A 19,260-nucleotide genomic window follows, 5' to 3' on the forward strand; every position below is an offset into this window, starting at 1 on the left:
CTGGGAGCTGGTAAGAAATGCAACATCTCTGGTCAGTCCCAGCCCTCCTCAATCAGAATTTGCATTTTAGCATGCTCCCCCGATGATCTGAGGGCACATTAACATATGAGAGGCACAGATCTGGAGGACTAGATGGGAACTTAAGTTTGGATGAGCCAGAGTATTATTTTTTAAGACTTAAAACAAATGCATCATAAATAAATGAGACCTTGGGAGCAGCAATGATTTAGGACAGTGGTTCTCAACCTTCTGGCCCTTTAAATACAGTTCCTCATGTTGTGGTGACCCCCAACCATAAAATTATTTTCGTTGCTACTTCATAACTGTAATGTTGCTACTGTTATGAATCATACTGTGAATATCTGATATGCAGGATGGCCTTAGGCGACCCCTGTGAAAGGGTCCTTTGACCGCCAAAGGGGTCGCGACCCACAGGTTGAGAACCGCTGGTTTAGGAGATGCTTTAATTTGCCCCTCAACCCGCTGAGTCTCTTCACATTTCGGAAAGCACAGTGAGTCTGCCTGCCTATTTGTCACCCCGCATGCTTTCATATTGCTTATTGTGGTGGAAATGATAAATGTCCCCCAAAGACATCCATGTCCTAATGCCCTAATGTGGGTATGCTGCCTTACTAGGCAAAGGGGACTTCACAGATGTGAGTAAGTTAAAGATCTCCAGACGGGAAGAATCTCCTGGAATATCTGGGTGGACCTGATGTGATCAGAAGGGTCTTGTAAGAGGGAGGCAGGTCAGAGGGGAGAGAAGTTGCTGTACTGCTGGGTTTGAAGATGGAGGGAGGGGCCTCGAGCCAAAGGATGCAGGCAGCCCCTGGAAGCTGGAAAGGCAAGGAAATGGACTCGTCCTTGGCGCCTCCAGAAGGAACCAGCCCAGCCTACACCTTGATCTGAGCCCCATAAGGCTCTCTTTGGAATAAGTTTGTGTTGTTTTAAGCCACAAACTCTGTGAGGATTTGTGACAGTAGCCATAGGAAACGAAAACAGCCACACTCATCCACAGCACAAGATTGCAAATTCAATAGAATGCTTTTTGATTACTGTTGCAATCAAATCCTTTCTCTAACAATTAGTCTGACTTTTAAAAACTTCGACATGGAGTCTGGCTTTCCCACTTCTTGGGCAGGTGACCTTCATTTGAGAAACGGGCCAGGGGGGTGGACTAAGTCAGGGGCTCCCACTGAGCTCCATGGAGCCCCGTGGACTCACGGGGAAGGCCCCCCCACCTTCAATCCCTCCAGCCAGAGCACCTCAGGGCTCTCTGTCCACATGCCTTGCTTCTGTGGGAGTTTATTTGAAGACAACCTTTCACATCAGAGAACGTGTTTGAAAACCACTGACTTTTTAAAATTGCTTGTAACTTGGGGATATAGAGACCTGACTTCACTGAGATGTTCTCTGAGCTCCCTGCCAGCCCCACTGGAAGCACATCCAGGATTTTTATCTGGTTCAACTTTCCCCCTTGGGAAACAGAGAGGGTGTTACCCGAGCCATTTCCGGAGACAGACTGTGCGCCCCTGGGCAAACAAAGTCACCTCTCTGAGCCTCAGTTTGCCCACTGCAAAAGGAGGGAGTGAATCATGCCCAACTCCCAGCATTTTCAAAGGATAAAAATAAAAGGACGTGACAACGTGTGGTGTCATGATAACAAAACCAATAACAATTGTCTAACACCGACTATGTGCTAAGTACCTTGCTGTGCCCTCCTTGGTTCTCACTACTCCCGTCCACGGCACACAGTTGCCATCAATTTCCAGGCTGGGAAGGAGGTGGAGCTGGGATTCCACTGGAAGGAAAGGCCACCTCGACCTGAACAGCATTGACCAGATTTCCCTGTGTGCATCCTCCCTGGCCAGGGAGGCCCTCGACCCATGGCCACTGACTACTGTGCTGATGTTTCTGTAAACAGGCGGAAATGGAAGAGCAAGTACTTAAGTCTGAGAGAACAGATTTGTTTGTGTCAAACCTCTTGCCGACTTTCCACCCCTAACATGACATATTCTTCTCTTTTTAAAGCAGGAAAAAATGCATGAGTCATATATATATATATATATATATATATATATATATATATATATATATATATATTCGTGTACAATATGTATGTTAAAAAATGTACAGATAGTATGGATGAAAAAGGGGCACAGTAATAAATCTAATTGAAAGTAACCTCATAGGGTGATTTGATCATAAATTTCTAACTGGGTAGGTCCTGGAAGGTAGTCACCTCCCAGACCTATAACTTTTTAGTAAAAGGTTTGTTTTTGCCCTCAGCAAGCCCTTTCCATATTTCTTATGCACTAGGTCCGTGGTCGGCAAACTGCAGCTCTCGAGCCACATTCGGCTCTTTGGCCCCTTGAGTGTGGCTCTTCCTAAGCCTTAGGAGTACCCTAATTAAGTTAATAACAATGTACCTGCCTATATAGTTTAAGTTTAAAAAATTTGGCTCTCAAAAGAAATTTCAATCGTCGTACTGTTGATATTTGGCTCTGTTGACTAATGAGTTTGCCGACCACTGCACTAGGTTAACACACCTTTGAGATGCCAGAGTAATCCTCTTTTGCAGACCCCTCTGAAGAACAACCACCCTCAAGAGAGCACAAAATCTTGTTAACTATTCTGTAATCCGATCCCTGCCTTACTTCCCCCCCCACCCCCCACCCCCGAACCCTCGTGCAATCTTCCTTCCTTCAGTCCAAATGTACAAACCAAACAGCAACACTGTTATTCTTCAGAACATTTGAGATCTTGCTTCCCAGCAATGTTCCTCAGTTTGGCACAAATAAAATCTTATAAAAGTTCTCTACAGGTTTGGACATTGCTTATGCCAACAACAGTCCACTGCCAGGACTCGGAGATCCGCTCTTTTCCTCAGGGAGTCCTGCCTTGCTTAGGAAAGTCAAGCGGAGCCCAAAGCGCTGGAAGTGAGACGGGCTGGTTTCTCTGGTGGCAGTTTCGCTCTGTGGGGGGCTGACTTTCAATGGGTTTGTCCTCCCACATTTCGCCAGATCAGTCAAGCAGGCCACCTGGAGCCCAGGGGAGCGAGGCCACAGGTCCCTCCCGCCTGCTTGGAGCTGTCCACACAGGAGGTCAGCAAGGGACTTACTTCACGAGCCTCTGGAATTTTCTAAGACCCTGCTCCCCTGCCACAGCAGTCCTGTAACTGGTGCCAGGCGAGGGGCCTTGGTGTTCACGTCTGAGCCGCCCACACCTACGCCCCGGGCTCGTGGCCAAGGCAAACAGGCAGGGGCAGCCACCCCTGACTAATGCCCCTCAGCGTCTGAATTGGAAGCCGTTGCCAGGGTTCAAGGAAAACCCTGGCTGCTCCTCCCCCTCTCCCCACACCCCCCACCACCACCCCCCAGGCCAACAGGACAGGAAAGCCTTCAGGACGATACACATGCACATAAAAATATATCTAGTAATAAAGTATATTTCTAGGGGCCCCCAGGAGAGGGGAAACCTTCACGAATATATATCTCCAAGTAAAAAATATACATGTGCTTCCATCCAGTAACTTCTTCCAGAAGTTATGCTCAGACTTGCCCAGAAATGTATGCGGAAGGATACAGATTGCATTTAGCATCCTGCTAAGGGGAGAGGCCGGTCCAAAGGACTGCGTTCTGCATGATCCCGTTGATATGGCATCCTGTGGGGTCAGAGGCAACAGAGGACATGCGTGGTTGCGGGGGCTAGGGGCACAGGGACAGCACAGACCCCTTCCTGGGTGATGGGAATGTGCTCATCCTGGTGGTGGGGCGCTTGTGTGCCTGTCAGACTCATGAGACCAGCGTGCGGAGAGGGAGAGGTGCGCTGGGTGAAAACTGGACCCCTACTAACCTGCTTAAAGGCGCGCATGTGGAAGGCCATTTGTGTAAGCAATGTTTGTAACAGCAAGAGACAGGAAAGACGTTAAATGCCTGGGCATAGAGAATGGTCAAATACATAATAGTAACTCACGGAATGGAGGACCGTGCAGCTACTAACAGGAAAAGATCAAAGTGCTGTCCAAGAGTTATGGTTGTATGGAAAATGGCATGCATATTTATCATTTATGTAAAAAGATATAGATGTATGTATGCTTGTATATGCATAGAGTATTTCTGGAAAGCTACAAAAAAATCTGAGAATGGTAGTTATATCTGAGGGGACTAAAGTAGCCAGCGGTGATGAGAAAGTCTAGATTTTACTTTATACCCTTAGCTAGTGCTGGTATTATTGTTTTTACCTTGAATGATAAACCTCACATCCTGGATGGCCACCCATTCATTCAATGGTTCACTGGGACTTACTGGTGAAGCAATTAGACATGGTCTCTGCTGAGTCGTGGAGCTCAGAGCCCCTCCCCTTATTAAGATCAGGTTTATTGAAGTATAATTTATGTACCATAAAATTCACCTTTTCTACTGGTTTCCACAAATACATTTTGTTGTGTAACCCCCACCACCATCAATACGGTAGATTGATAGTAGAACGGTACTATCGCCATCCCCACATTTCCTTGTCACCACTGATCTGTCTTCTGTCCGCATGGACCTGCCTTCTCCAGGATGTGGCCTTTGGAGCCTCGCTGCTTCCCTCAGGGGAATGCATTTGAGATTTACTCAGAGATTTGCGACTGCCCAGAGCCCGTTCCTTCTGGCTGCCGAGGACTAGTCCCTGCGGTGGACGTACTGCGTTGGTGCCATCTTAGGGACAAAGACGGAAGGAAAACGAGTAACCTTGACCCAGTTGGCCTGCCTGACTGCGTTCACTGGCACAGACGACAGCAAATGCCCTCCCACAGGCAGAGGCAGGTCTGGGAAGGCAGATTCGACTGTTAAGGAAAAATACACAAATGTCACTGCTTCTCCAACTGCGGACTGAGACACTCACATTCACGTTGTTGATTTTATGGGTTTTGATTGGGACAATATGCCGCCCCCCCCCCCCCCCCCCCCGTCCCCCGCTCCCAGGCCTGAAAGGGAGCAAGGGCCCCGGGAAAGCCCTGTCCCCTGGGCTTTATGACAACAGTGCCGAGTCATAGAGGCCCTGCCCGTCCCTGGGCGATACTGGTTCTCCTGGCTGTGGCCCTGGCTCTCCTGGGCAGAGTTTTGCCCTTGTGGGCTGATGGGAAATGATGGAGTTTTTGGGAACCAGTCAGAACGCCAGTTACTGTGGCCCCAAGAAAATCTGTAGCTTCACAGATCCTCTGGATGTGCAGGCCCCAGTGATACAGGAATGTTACCAGCCCTATTACCTGCCCGGGTACCGCTACCTCAACACGTGGAGACCCAGCCTCTTCCACAAGATCTCCAGCACCCAGGTCTGCCCGGAGGAGGGAGCCACATGCCAGGGCATTCAGAAGCCGCCCACCATCCTGCCCTCCCTGCGCTCGGGGCTCTTCTGTCGCTACAGCTCCCACGACTGGGACAGGTCCCACGAGATGCAGATGCGCGGGGCGGAGGCTTCTCGGCTGTGGGCCGGCCGGCTGACCGGTGACTCCATGCGGCTCATGCAGGACAAGGACCAGCTGACGAACCAGATGCAGGAGGGGACCTGCCGGAACCTGGGCCAGAGGCTGTCAGACATCGGTTTCTGGAAGTCGGAGCTGACCTACGAACTGGAGAGGCTTCTTAACGAGAACCGAGGCTTGGACGCAGTCAGGAAGCGGCTGGAGTGTGCAGCGGAGGAGGTGAACTGCCCATTGCAGGTGAGTGTGGGGCGGGGAGAGGGGCGGTGGCCCCTGCGATGCAGCCCCATCACTTCCCTTGAGCGATCACATGACAGGGACCTTGCAGGCTGGTTTGTGCTGCAACATCATCTGTAATCTGTTTATAACATAAAAAGTATAATCTTAGCCCAGCAGGGGTGGCTGAGTGGTTGAGCGTTGACCTGTGAACCAGGAGGCCAGGGTTCAATTCCCAGTCAGGGCATGACCCCCAGTGTGGGGCATGCAAGAGGCAGCCAATCAGTGATTCTCTCCCATCATTGGTCTCTCTCTCTCTCTCTCTCTCTCTCTCTCTCTCTCTCTCTCTCTCTCCCTCTCCCTTCCTCTCTGAAATCAGTAAAAATATATTTTTAAAATATATAATCTTAGTCAATTTAGGACAATCTCAGTCAAATCAGGGTTCCTCACACTGAATAGAATGTCTTCTTCTCCTTGGGGTTATATCAAAATTAAAGAGTTCCATCAAGATATTACAAGCCTGTGGGGGCCTGCATGTGTGTGATGGACACACTTAAAATAACCACTTTGTTTTCCTCCAAAGCTCTTAACACCTTCTTACAAACTCTGTAATATTCACTCTTATCCATTTACTGTGTGTCTCCCCTAGAATATAGGTGCCATGAGGGCAGGGAATTTTGTCTGCTTTGTCACCAGTGTGTTCAAGACATACTCAGCTGCGACGTGCCTGTGCATCTATGCTTGACTAGACCAGTGGCTGGAATGTCTTCCCAGCCTGGCTCAGTGTTTGGCACATAGTGGGTACTCAATAAGTATTTGTTGAATAAATATCTGCATGTGGGCACTCACGACACTTCCCTGTCTCCGGTCATATCCTAGATCGGTAAGGATGCCTTTGGGCTGCATGTGAACAAATAGGTGGTCACAGTGACCCAACCAAAGAGGAGTTTCTTTGTCTGTCAGTGAGAATTCTAGAGGGAAACACATCAGGCATCCACTTGATGCCCGAAGGCAGCCAGGCTCTGATCTTTCTGCTCAGCCACCCTTAGCATGCGCTGCTGTCCTACCGCTTGCAAGGAGGTTTCCTGTCTCACCTTACAAGCTCCCGCCTGCAAGGAGCGCTGTGATGTTCTCATTCAAGGCAGGGAGGTGGGGGTAGGGCCGTGTGCCCACTGTGTCTGTCCCTTTTTATGGGGCAGATCAGTTTTCCCCAAGGCCCCTCAAGTGATTCCATTTTTAGCCCATTTGCCGGAACTCACCTGGGCTCCCTGACTCATGAGGCTGGGTGAGTGAGTGTTTTTCTCTGGGTCCTGAAGTGGACTTTGGGTAAGGAACCGGCAGTATCTGCCTCATGCTGGGGAACTCATCTTGGCCACACAGATGATGTTCGCGGGCTCCCTGGAGTGTGTGGGGACTCAGAACCTCCTACCTGGAAACGACGTCAGGTGTGGGGACTTCTGCAGGAGACGTCTTGTCTCCAGACCCCTCGGGAGACATGGCACAGGGTCCGTCCACTCTGGTGGGGTGGGGGCGGGGTCCTACTATCTCCCCACACCCCTAAGTTCCTCCCCTGGGAAGAGAGTGGGCAGGGATGCTGCTCAGAGACCCAGGGCAGCGTCCCAAATCTGTGTTCTCCTCTCCCCCTGTCTCCTTACCCCCAGCCTGTGTGGAAAGCCCAGCTCTGCCCGTCACATGTGCCTCCTCAGACAGCCACGAGGTGGCACAGGCGCCAGAGTCATCTCAGTTCTGTCCACTTCTCTTCATCTCCATGGTTACCACCTCAGTCCGGGCGTCTCTCACTGGACAGTGGTGACTGCCTCCCCCCCTGGCCTCCCCACGCCTACTCCCCTCTAACCCCTTTCCCAGACAGCAGCCAGAGGGGTGATTTTCAGTATTGAACTGGATTTCCCCACTCCCCCGCTAAAGCCACCTCAATGGCTTCCTAATGCTCCCTAATTACCAACGACATTACTAGTCACAGCCTCTAGCACTGCATGACCCAGCTTCTGCTCATCCTTCCAGCCTCCCTTTCTCCACTCCAGCCTCAGTGGCTTTCTCCCCGTCCTCCTCCTCCTCCTCCTCCTCCTCCTCCTCCTCCTCCTCCTCCTCTGACCTAGGCCTTTGCACCTGCCGCTCCCTCTTCCTGGCGCATTGGCCCCATTCATCGCTGCTGCTTCTCATGATCCAGGTCATGGTTTGTCACCTCCGAGAAGTCCTCCCTGACCACCCTGATACCCTAACTCCCCACCCACCCATCACCCTGTTTTCATCACAGCTCTTAGCACAGGCAGCAATGATTGAATTTATGTGTTTTACATGTGTGTGTTCTCTTCCTTCTGTGAGAACTCCATTAAGCGGGGGCCACCTGTTTGGCCTTCTGAGGTGTCCCTGGCACCATGACTGAGGGGGACACAGAGGAGGGGCCCAGGAAATTCTCGTGGAATCAACGAATCCCTCGCCTTCCCGAGTTCCCAGATGCTTTGGCACCCCCACGCCAAGATGTCGAGCTCCCCGCTGCCTGCTCCCCTGCTGCTCTTTGTGACATCATAGGCTAGTGGCCCCTCCCTGTTCTTTCTCAGTGTCATTGCAGGGGCTCCCTGAGCTGCCGCTTGTCCCGTCTTCCATTCCGTTCTGTTCACGTCCCCACGACAGTTGTAGGTCCATTGCTGTGTGTCAGGCTTGCCTGGGTCTTGGCCCTGGTCACTTTGCAAAGCTTCCCCCCTTTTAGCGATCTCCACATCCAGCTGGCCCCTGGGCAATGATGGAGTGAGGGGCACTGCTGCCCGTGCAGCCAAAAAGCCAAAAACTTTTCCCGAAAATGTTACTACTGATAGCGTGCTGTTGACTGGAGGCCTCACTGATAACATAAACAGTCAATTAACACATAGATTGTATGTTATATGTATAATATACTGTATTGTTACAATAAAGTAAGCTAGAGAAAAGAGATGTTACTAAGAAAATCATAAGGGCGAGAAAACACATTTACAGTATTTATTGAAAAAAATCCTCAGATAAGTGGGCCTGTGTTGTTCAAGGGTCAGCTGTGTATTCACAGTCATATTCGCCTGCACAGCAAACCTGTGAGATATGCACCAGTATTGCACCTGCTGCAGTCATGATAGCTCAATGCTGTGGTGAGGAGGCAGAAACCCACCCAGACGCACAATGATGAGGCTCCACGAAGCATCCAGGTTTCCCCGGGGATAAATCAGATCATGGCCAGGATAGACCGGAGTTCCTCTGTGCAGGATCTCAGTACAGCAGGGTGAACACGTGATTTCCCGCTGCTTCCTACAGGTGGCCCTGGAGTGTCTGTACCATCGAGAGAAAAGGATTGGAATCGATTTGGTCCATGACAATGTGGAGAAAAACCTTATCCAGGTAAGGTGCCTCCTGGTGAGCCCAGCGCCCCCTAAGGGAGGAGGGAGGGCCAGCCGGTCAGAGAGCTTTCTGAGCAGAAGCCACCTGTCAGCCCATGCAAAGTCAGGGCTCAGAGAGCCAGGGTGGGGGCCGAGGTTGCAGTGTAGGAACAGGGAGAAAGATCATTTGACCCTCAGTCTTTTCATCTCTAAAATGGGCATCATGATCATTACACCAGTAAAAAATAATTTAAAAAGCTAGCATTTATTGAGCACCTACTATATGTAATTACACACTGTACCACTTCGTATGCCTTATGTAATTTCATGATCAAACAATCTATAGTTGAGTAGTTGGCAATGAGTTGGTGCTAGGTTTCCTTTTAACCTGGAAGTATATGAAAAGAGAAGAAAGTGGGTGAGGAGCATTGAAGCTCCACAATCAACCCTTATCTGTCTGTTCCGGGGATCACGTGGGGTGAGGCAGGACATGGGTCCCACCCTTGTTTTCAGCTTGTGGGGTCGAGGGTGGGCAATGAGAGGGGAGGGGTGGTCACTGGCCTGGGAGCCAGGCTGCTGTGCGTTTCTAAGGGGCGCCGCTGTTTCTGACGTTTTCATTAAAGGAGGTCGATTTGCTGAAATGCTGCCAAGAACAGATGAGAAAACTAGCTCAACGAATTGAAATACAGCTGCGGTAAGGGCTGCTTTCTCTCCCTCTTGGAGCTTGTTTGGGCCCCTCAGGTTGTGGGGAGCAAGCCAGATGGACCCCAGCTCTCAGTGGCTCTTTGGGTCAGTGGTGGACTGGTGTTTAACAACCAGCTCCCTAGGACAGAAAAAAAAAATCCTGATTTGGAGCATTCGTCAATGTCCGTGTATAAAGCTACCCCGATAGCTGATTCGATTCTACCAGTAGGGTAGAGTCAGCACATCACTGGTGGTTCCTGTTTGCAATGGGGGCCACAGCACAAGGAACTGCCCTCACGGTGGCCCCCTTACCTGTGGCTCCCCCTGTGAGCCCTGAACCTGGGGCGATGGCGAGTGGGTAGCATTCGCATCAAGGCAAGGGGCCGGGACATCTCCAGAGGGGAGCTGGTGGACGCCTGAGCCACGTGTCTTCAAAAGGAATCAGCTTTTAGTTCTTGGAAGATTGTGTAACTGGTATCATGACAAGCCAGGAGGCTCCCCCATAATTAAAGGGAGGCGTGAGTTTTACGGGGCTTGAGGCCCACAGCTAAGCCCTTGGCACCCAGCTCCTCCAAAGTCAGCCATTCTGCCTGGCCCTTGACCGGGGCACCTGCCTTTAACTCACGCAGGGCACGCTGCTCTGCTAGCTTCTTCTCTCCATTTCCTCAGACCCGGGTGGCAAGGGGCAGGATGGCAACCTTCCCAGGGCAACCCTTCCTGCTGTGGGGGGCACGTGGGCAGCCTGACGGGATGCTAAGGGGCCAGGCAGTGTGCAGATAGGCTCCGGGGGTTTGGTGCCCTGGCTTGCTATACCCCAGGAACAGTAGTATCCTCCCCCCCGTCCTGCATCCCCCCTACAGCAGCCCCTCAACTCCACCGCAGTGAGAACTGGGTGACAGGGTTTGGAGAGAATCACCCAGGACAAAAAGCACCCAGGCAGTGTTGAAAAGCTACCCCCAGAACATGAGGGCATGGTCAGGGGCAGATTCAGGGAGCTGCGAAAGGAGGGGTGGTTGGAAATGAGGTGCAGGCACAGCAGTGGGTGAAGGGCCTGTTGAATGGCTGAGGCGGGGTTAAGTTCTGTCTCTTACACGGTCTGTCCTGATTTCTCACCATTCCACGTGGACCACTGGTTGCCTAATGTTGTCTATAAATTAATTCACTTTTTTAAAAACCTTAAATCCTTGGATTTAAACAGGAAAGTTGGGGCAGGCAAACACCTCTATTATATTTGTATTGCTCTTATTTTGACAATTATGTATTTCTGGCACAAGAGATGATTTTCCATTTGTTGTTGACATAAGGTTGTGACAGAACTCAGTGTTGGGGTGACAGGAGGGCTGAAGTTTGGGGAACAGGACAGTTTGAACCAGCAGAGTAAATAAATGCCCAGACTTGAAATTGGGGAGCTGGATCCTGAAAGAGAAATTCTGAGACTAGGGTGGGGGTGGAGGGGCTGCTTTGCAACCCCAGGCAATGAAGGGTGAGGTGGGAGAATTGGGGGAACCAGAGAGACCGAGACAGACTAAGACAGTCCCATCCCCTGGGAGACATAGAGGGGGCCTGACGTCAGAGGGAGAGAGACAACAAGAATGACATGAAGTGAAGGACAGAGATGTGTATGTCTCGGGGAGACAGTGGGACAGAGAGACACAGATGTGCCAGACAAGGAGAGAAATCAGGCGTTAGAGACAGAGAACAGATGGAGAGGGACACAGAGGAAGAGGAAGAGAGCGAAGATGCTGGAGGGACACAGATGAAGCAGCTGAGACAGAGGAGGTGGGAGGGAAAGAGCAGGTGTAGGGGACATTCCCTTGGCAGGACCAGAGTTCGGGCCACCTGGATAGAGGCTATTGGACCTCAAGGAGCGGCTGTTCGTCAGAGGCTGCCTGGCATCTTGCAGGGAGGCAACCCGTGTTGCCGGGCAGCCTGATTCACCCAGAACTGGCCAGAGCTTCAATGCCGTGTGTGCTGGCCGCCTGTGGGAGGCTCTGCCACTGACCCCCTCGGGTAGCCAACCTGGCACGGGCAGGCCTGGGCTGGCTGCTGACTTGTGGTTTTGTGGGTGAGGCCCGAGGCCCGCACCTGGGCAGGATCGTGTCCTCGGCTCACCAGCTCTCTAACAAAGCAGAAGGCTCTTCCTGATGGGCCAGAGCCAAGTTCCTGCTTTTCCTGGTGGACCAACAGCCGGGTGAGCCTCGACATGGGCTGGGCTCTTCGTCACGGGCCCACGAAGGGAGACAGGGGCTGTCCCATCCTTCCCTGGTCATCACCAGTGAGGGCCAGGAGTCTGGACCAGCTGGCCAGGGATACTGAGGCCCCAGGTGCCCCTCCAATACTCTGGCAGTTCTTTTCTACGTTCTGGTCTTTCTTTACTTGCCAGTTCATTAGACAAGACGGGGCTCTATTTCTCCACGGCGCTGCCCAATCCGAAGGCTCCAGGGTGGTTCCTTCTGCCCAGCATCTCCCCTGAGTATCCTGATAGGTGGGGGCCCACCATCAGGATTTCATTTTCTGGCTCCTGGCCTGTTTGAAACCCTCACCAGCTCCCAGTGTCGGTAGCAGAAAAAGAAAGTGGCAAAAAGATAGACAGGGACAGACTGGCGAGAGGGAGTGGGAGAGGGAGAGAGGCCTTAAGACATAGAGAAAGCAAGAAAGATGAGGGAAAGAGAAAAAGATGTCAGAAAGGGATAGAGAGTTAGAGAGATAGAGGAAGAGAGAGAAAAGGGGAGAGAATGAGAGGATGCAGAAGGGGAAAGAGAGAGACCAGTGTAAGATGTGCACCCATCACTTTAGCTGGTGTCTGGACCTCAACTTGCTTAGTCAGAGTTGGTCCCTTATTATCTTCCAGTTCTTCAAGGTGAAAGTCCCCGTCGACACTTAGGTGTCTTTAACTGACGAATCTACTCTTTTCAATCAAACAGAAAAAGGTCCAGGCCTAGATTCTTCTAGAGACGATGGATTCTGCTGGGATTCTGTTAGTGCTTGCGTAGTGTTTATGTTTGGGGTGACCTATCGGAAAATTTGTTGGTTTTCCTTTAAAGACTGTGATAGAGGTTTTCCTTTTACAATACATTTATTTATATTCTAGAAGTTACTTCATAAAAAGACAAGTAGCAAGTAAGTAGTAGTATATACAATTTGGGAATATGACAAGAATCATGAAAGTGGTTCTCCTATGTTCAGAGTTTGGCAAATAGTGGCCTTTATGTCTAAACTTCTTAGCCAAGATACCAGCCCTGGAGGCTCAAATCCTGGGCCCTCCCTACTGTCCTCTCCTTACCTCTGCCCAGTCCCTGACCAGCCAGTCCCTGAGTGCCCAGTCCCTGACTCTGCCCAATCCCTGAGTGCCCAGTCCCTGACCATCCAATCCTTGGCTCCACCCAGTCCTGGACTCTGCCCAGCCCCTGGCTCTGACAACCTTACTGAGCTGCTTCTAGGTCCCTAAACACCTGCAGGTCTCTAGCGCCTCTGCTTTTGCACACGAGGTGTCCTCGGCTTGGAATTCTCACCCCCCACCCAACTTTGTCTGGAATGTCTGCTCCTGTCATTATGAAATTCCAGCCCAGACACCTCCCTGGGAAGCCTTCCCTGGTTACCCCCGCACCCTGAGCTGATGGCGTCCTCCTGAGTGTCTCTGTGTGTCCTTTACAAACCTGCACCGTTGCCCTTATTATTCTGTAGTTTTACTGTATTTATTTACACAAACCTCTGAGCAACGTGAAGGTAAGCGACTGGGTCTTATTCATGTCTTCTCCCTCTGTGCCGGGCATAGGATGAGACACATGGTTTAAAGCGATACCGGGCTTTGTCCAAAGTATGAATTCGTATCTTCTCAATCGGGTTAGCAAACTACAGCTGGAGGGACAAATCTGGCCCACCACTTGTCTTTGTAAATAAAGTTTTATTGGAATGCAGCCATACCCATAACGTACGTATTATCTATGACTGCCTTCTGCATAGCTGAGTCATTGCTACAGAGACTGACAAATCCTAAATGTTTAGTATTTGACCCTTTACAGTAAATGTTTGCTCACCCCTGTTCTAATGACAACAGGCTTGCTTGGACTGGGGGGAGGTTGAGGGGTTGGGGGGAAGTCCTCAGTATGCGGTGGGGACATCGAAGTGGAAAGAGGGCTGAGAAGCTGCTGGGTAGACAGAGCACCCTGCTGGGAGTTCAAAGACTTGGTTTTCAGCAGTGGCTCAGCACCGACCTCCCATGAGACCTCTGGCGAGGGACTCCGGATAAGGGCACAGCCCAGAGATAAATCCTTGACCCCGCTCCCCCCCACCCCTTCCACCCCAGGGATAACCGAGATGCTCAGCATACTGTGGAGAGGGACCTTGAGGACAAAAGCTCAGCCCAGTTTATTGACGAAAAGTGTTTTAACCTGAGGAACACATCCGACTGCATCAGCTTCTTCCATGGCATGGAGAAGGTCGATGGCACGTAAGTACTGGGCTCTGGGTCCCCATCTGGCCCTGTCCAATGGGAGGGGGGGCTCTGCGTCTGCTTCCACCAAACAGCCTTAAAGGGGCATTGATCCTGCGCCAGTCAAGTGAGAGGCAGAGTGGTTCAATGGGGACCCTCGGTGGCAACCCACAGCATCCAATTCTGGCTAAAAAACGTAAGACAAGATGAAATTTACTGGAGAGCCACAGACTCAAGGGGAAGGCTGGAGGGGAAGGCTCTGGCAGCTTGAACGAGCCAGGAAGTGAGACCTAATCAGAGCACCACCATCCTGCCATTCTTGCCCGCCCCCCTTGCCCAAGATTCAAATTCCAACAAGACAGAGCAAGCGATCGGCTTAGTGAGGGTCACCGGCCACTGCTGCTGGGCCAGTACATGCTGGGACACCTCGATTGGCAATGCCACCAAACAAACCCCACAACAACATGGCTGTAACCAGAGGGAGAGGAATTCAAGCTCAGCTGGGAGCAATTGCTGTCCACCAGCGCTGGTAGGGGTTACAAGTGGACCCCTGCTGCCCGGCCTCAAATCCAGCCTCAACCCTGGCACGTGGGGTGAACTACTTCATCCTCTGGGCCTGTTTCCTCATCTGTAGCCCTGGAATGATAATAGGGCCCACTGCCCAGAGTTGCTATGAGTATAAAATGGTGGGCGTGTGAAGTGCTGAGCACAGAGCCTCGTGTATGACAACAGCCAACATTTATTAAGTGCTTGCTGTATGACCTTATTGTCTCAGCCCCGCAGCTATGAGGTAGGTGCCTTCTGTATGCTGGGCACTGTTGTGGGCATGTCACAGCATCCCGGAACTTCATGTAGAGCTGAAGCATGCTTTCCCACTCGGTAGCTTGAAGGCTGGAGAGAGAGACACACATACACAGAGAGAGAACAGGAGAGAGACTGGGTACAGGCAGGGGTGGTGTCCAGCTTGAGCCCTTTAAAAAAATCTCTTGCCTGTAGATTTGTGCTTGTCATATAGTAGGTGTGCAATGAATATTTGTTGAATGAAAGAATGAATGAAAGGGGGAAGAGAGGGAGAGAAGGCGAAAGGAAGGGAGAGAGAAGGAAGGAAGGAAGGGAAGGCGTTGGTGGCAGTCTCCTGGACCACCTTCTGTTTTTTTGTTTTTTAAAAATATATATTTTATTGATATTTTTTACATAGAGGAAGGGAGAGGGGATAGAGAGTTAGAAACATTGATCTGCTGCCTCCCGCACACCCCCTACTGGGGATGTGCCCGCAACCAGGGTACATGCCCTCAACCGAAATCGAACCTGGGACCCTTCAGTCCGCAGGCTGAGGCTCTATCCACTGAGCCAAACCTGTTAGGGCTCCTGAACCACTTTCTGGATCTTAAAATATACGTGTTGAGAGGACCCTTTGGCGTTTCCAGCGAATGGCAGCCCCTGGGGGCCTTGCTTTTCCTGACAAGGTGGACCCCCCTATGGCACTGGCAAGGTGGGCAGGACTTTAGGGGGCTTAGTGCCCTCATCCACAGCTGCCCATCAGGACAGGGAGGGGGAGGACTGCCTTTCCACACGATGCCTTCCTGAAACCCAGGCAGCCAGGCTGCTGGGCTGGTGGAGACTCCGACTTCCATGCCCAGGAGGGCTGCTATTTAAAGTCCCTCAGCCAGCACCTCCACTGCTGTTTGTGGTGACTAATCGCTCCTCAGGTGTGCTAGCTCAGGGTTTTTATTTGGGTTTCTTTTTTAAAAAAAATCTTTGTTGCTGAGAGTATTACAGATGTCCCCATCCCCCCACCCCGTTATCCCCCTCCCCCTAGTTCCCGCCCCACCCCAGTCTTTCACCCCCTATTGTCTGTGTCCATGGGCAATGCCTATATGCAAAAAAGTTCTTTGGTTAAAAGCAGGGCCGTATCTGGGCAGCTTAAAGGTTGTTTGGAGACTCTGAATTGCAGTTGTCTCTGTTCACCTAAGTTCTCTTTGCCACGGGGTAACTGATAATGGAGGTGGTGGTGGTGGTGGTGGTGGTGGTGGTGGTGGTGATGGTGATGGTGATGATGGTGATAGTGGGTGTCTTTTCCCTGATGTTTACTATGTCCCAGGCCCCTTGCTGAGAGCTTTGCACACAGTGTCCCATGAATCATAAATATCTTATCGAGTGTTTACTATTGTCAGGTGCTGTGATGGGGGCTTCACATTTAGTCACTCAACAACCACAGGGTTAGGCACCATGATGATCCCCACTGACAATGAGGAAGCTGAGGCTCAGAGAGGTGACACTCCTGGCCAAAACTCACACAGTGAGGGGCCAAGCCACGATCTGAGCCCGCATTGGGTGGACACTGAGCCTGTAGGTCAGGGGTCCTCAAACTTTTTAAACAGGGGGCCAGTTCACTGTCCCTCAGACTGTTGGAGGGCCAGACTATAGTTTAAAAAAAAACTATGAACAAATTCCTATGCACACTTCACATATCTTATTTTGAAGTAAAAAAACAAAACGGGAACAAATACAATATTTGTATTTGCATGTGGCCCGTGGGCGTAGTTTGAGGACCCCTGCTGTAGGTGTTATCCCGGCACCTTCCTGCCTCCCCAGCAAAGCCTGCCGTCTCTGTCTTTAGTTCAGAGGACACAGGCTACAGGAAGCACGTCCGCCTCCCACCGAGGCACTCCGCCTGCCAGGAGACGGGCTGCCCTGGCACATCTCCCCAGGGAGACTGTGATTAGCGGGTCATTTTCTCTGGAGCCCAGCCGCCTGCTCCAGAGGAGGGCGAGGGCAAGGGCTCCCAGGTGGCTGCTCCTGACATTGCCGGTGCCCCATGCAGCAGCGGGTGAACCTGCTGCTCTCTTCTGCTGTGCTTGGTGCCGCCTCCTCCCTCATCTGATGGCGAGGAGCTGTGTGGCCTTGGACAGGACACTTCACTTCTCTGAGCCTCAGGTCTTTGTTGGAGGACAGCCCTGCAGGCACGGTGCCTCTCCCACCTCCAGAAGCCCAAGACCCCTGTCTATTGCTGAACGTTAACGCCTGCGAAAGCCAGGACAAAACCACCATATATGCTTGAAAATGTCTACCCACCATGCAATCCAAGCGTGCTTTAAAACATCTGGAATGAGACTTCTATTTCAGAAAATTCACTCTCTTTTTCCTACTGCCCGAGAATAGAAATGGACTTTATTTAAGAACTGGACAGACCTCCTGGCTAGAAAAAGCCTTGAAAAGATATCCCGTCTGGTTTACGCAGGAACTGAAACCAGCTCGAAGGCCCCCCAGAGGACAACACTCTTGCTCGTCGGTGGTTTGTTGTGGGGTTTCTGTATCTCCAGGAAGGGCTTTCTGTTGCCTAGACTGAATCCCTGATGAGTCGCCGCCTATGAAAAGCCTCCCTGCCTGCCCTTTCCAAGGCAGCCTGTGTCTCCATTCAGCCCCTACCCACCTTCATTCCTTGGCTGTAGAGGCAGCTGCCCTCTACAGACTGGCTCTTTGCCATCTGGTTTCCGGTTGAGTTCAGCCAATAGGAGGGGCAGCAGCAGGAGGCGGAGGGAGGAAGGAGGAGAAGGATGTGGGGACTTACCCTCCCTTGCTCCCGCTCTCCCTCCCTCCCAGCGATCCTCCAAGCCTCCTCCTCTCCTGCCTGTCCCTCTCCTCTTGCCCTTCAGAGCCGAGTGGTAACAACTTTGTGCAATAGCTAATCCATGAGCACCTCGACACCCTCGGAGCATAAATTCCATTTCTTTCTTTCTATGACCCTGACACATGATGGCCCCGCTCCATTTGTCTCTCTTCATCACCCTGCTCCTGAATGCCTTCATAGCCCAAACACCCTGTGTAAGCATCTTTATTTATTGTCTGTCTCCCTCCACTGGAAATGTACCGCCACGAGGTCAGGGATGTTGCTGTTCTTGTGTCTGGCTCTATCCTGACTGTGTAGATTCAAGGCTTGCCATGTAGTCATTGTTCAAAGAACACTCGTTGAGCAAGTAAGTCAGTGCAAGTAGCATGGCCGCATGCACCTCCCTGAACGGAAGGGACCCCGCAGCCAGCACGGTGCCCGTCTCTGTGCATTTGGTGGAGGAGGAGGAAGTGTTATGGAAATGAGCCTTTCTGGGACTCTCTACTCTCCCATAACTCACCCGGGAAAGCAGCTGCTCTCTCTGCACTGCAGTGGCCTCACCTGTAAAATGAGGGGGTTGGATGAGCCCAGGGGTTCTCAACTGGGGACCATCGTGCAATGTCTAGAGACATTTTTTGTTTGTCACACTGGAGGGGCCTTGCTGGGCCTTGCTGGCATCTGTCGGCAGAGGCCAGGGCTGCAGCTAAACATCCTACAGTACATGGGACAGTCTCCCACCACAGTGTCTGACCCCGACGGCAGGTCAAGAGAGCTGAGGCTCAGCCACCCTGGATTCGGAGGTCTCCCAGGCCTGCCACACCTGTGCTGAATTCCCTTGTGCCTCTTGCAGGATCTCCGTGCCTGAGACCTGGGCCAAGTTCAGCAATGACAACATCCGGCACTCGCAGAACATGCGGGCCAACTCCATCCGGCTGCAGGAGGAGGCCAAGAACCTCTTTGACACCCTGTCCGATCAGATGTGGAAACAGTTCACCAACACCAACCTGGCTTTCAACGCCCGCATCGCCGAGGTGACCGACGTGAAGAATAAGCTGCAGATGCAGCTCGCTAAGGTCAGTAAGCCAGAGGCGCCTCAGGACCGGTGTCCACTCTTCCACACCCTCACCTTCCTCCCGTGGTCTCCGCAGCATCTGGCCATGCTGTCTGACCACCCCTGCCACGGACCTGCTCCCACCTGTCACACAGCCTGTGAGCGTGCCCAGCCCAGAGGCGGGCAGGGGCCGGGAGCTTCCTAGGAGGATTCGAGCATCCAGGGGTAAATCTCCCTTGCTCCCTGCATGTTGGAGCTGGGCTGTCCCCACAGCACCCAAAGGCTGCTGATGGCTGAGAGGGCCGAGGATGGGTGAGGATGTCAGAGCCCCAGACCTACCCCCCTCACATCAGCATCTTTGAAAACGTGACCTTTTGACCTTTAAGGGCTTCAACAGCATCAGGACCCCGTGTGGAGGGGTGAGGTGCTTTTGGAATT

The 19,260-nt window shown here is 51.8% G+C and overlaps 1 protein-coding gene across 1 annotated transcript in view; it reads left to right on the forward strand.

Moving 5' to 3' along the window:
• Positions 1-5,131: 5,131 nt before the first annotated feature.
• TEKT5 (tektin 5) overlaps positions 5,132-19,260 on the forward strand; it is a 36,742-nt gene continuing 22,613 nt past the window's right edge. Inside the window, exons 1-5 of the mRNA XM_036307814.1 lie at positions 5,132-5,707; positions 8,984-9,067; positions 9,669-9,739; positions 14,036-14,179; positions 18,622-18,844. Of these exons, the coding sequence (XP_036163707.1) occupies positions 5,132-5,707; positions 8,984-9,067; positions 9,669-9,739; positions 14,036-14,179; positions 18,622-18,844 (1,098 nt within the window). The remainder of the gene's footprint in view (positions 5,708-8,983; positions 9,068-9,668; positions 9,740-14,035; positions 14,180-18,621; positions 18,845-19,260) is intronic.

Source organism: Myotis myotis, unplaced genomic scaffold (genome assembly GCF_014108235.1).
Source record: "Myotis myotis isolate mMyoMyo1 unplaced genomic scaffold, mMyoMyo1.p scaffold_m19_p_5, whole genome shotgun sequence".
NCBI lineage: Eukaryota > Metazoa > Chordata > Mammalia > Chiroptera > Vespertilionidae > Myotis > Myotis myotis.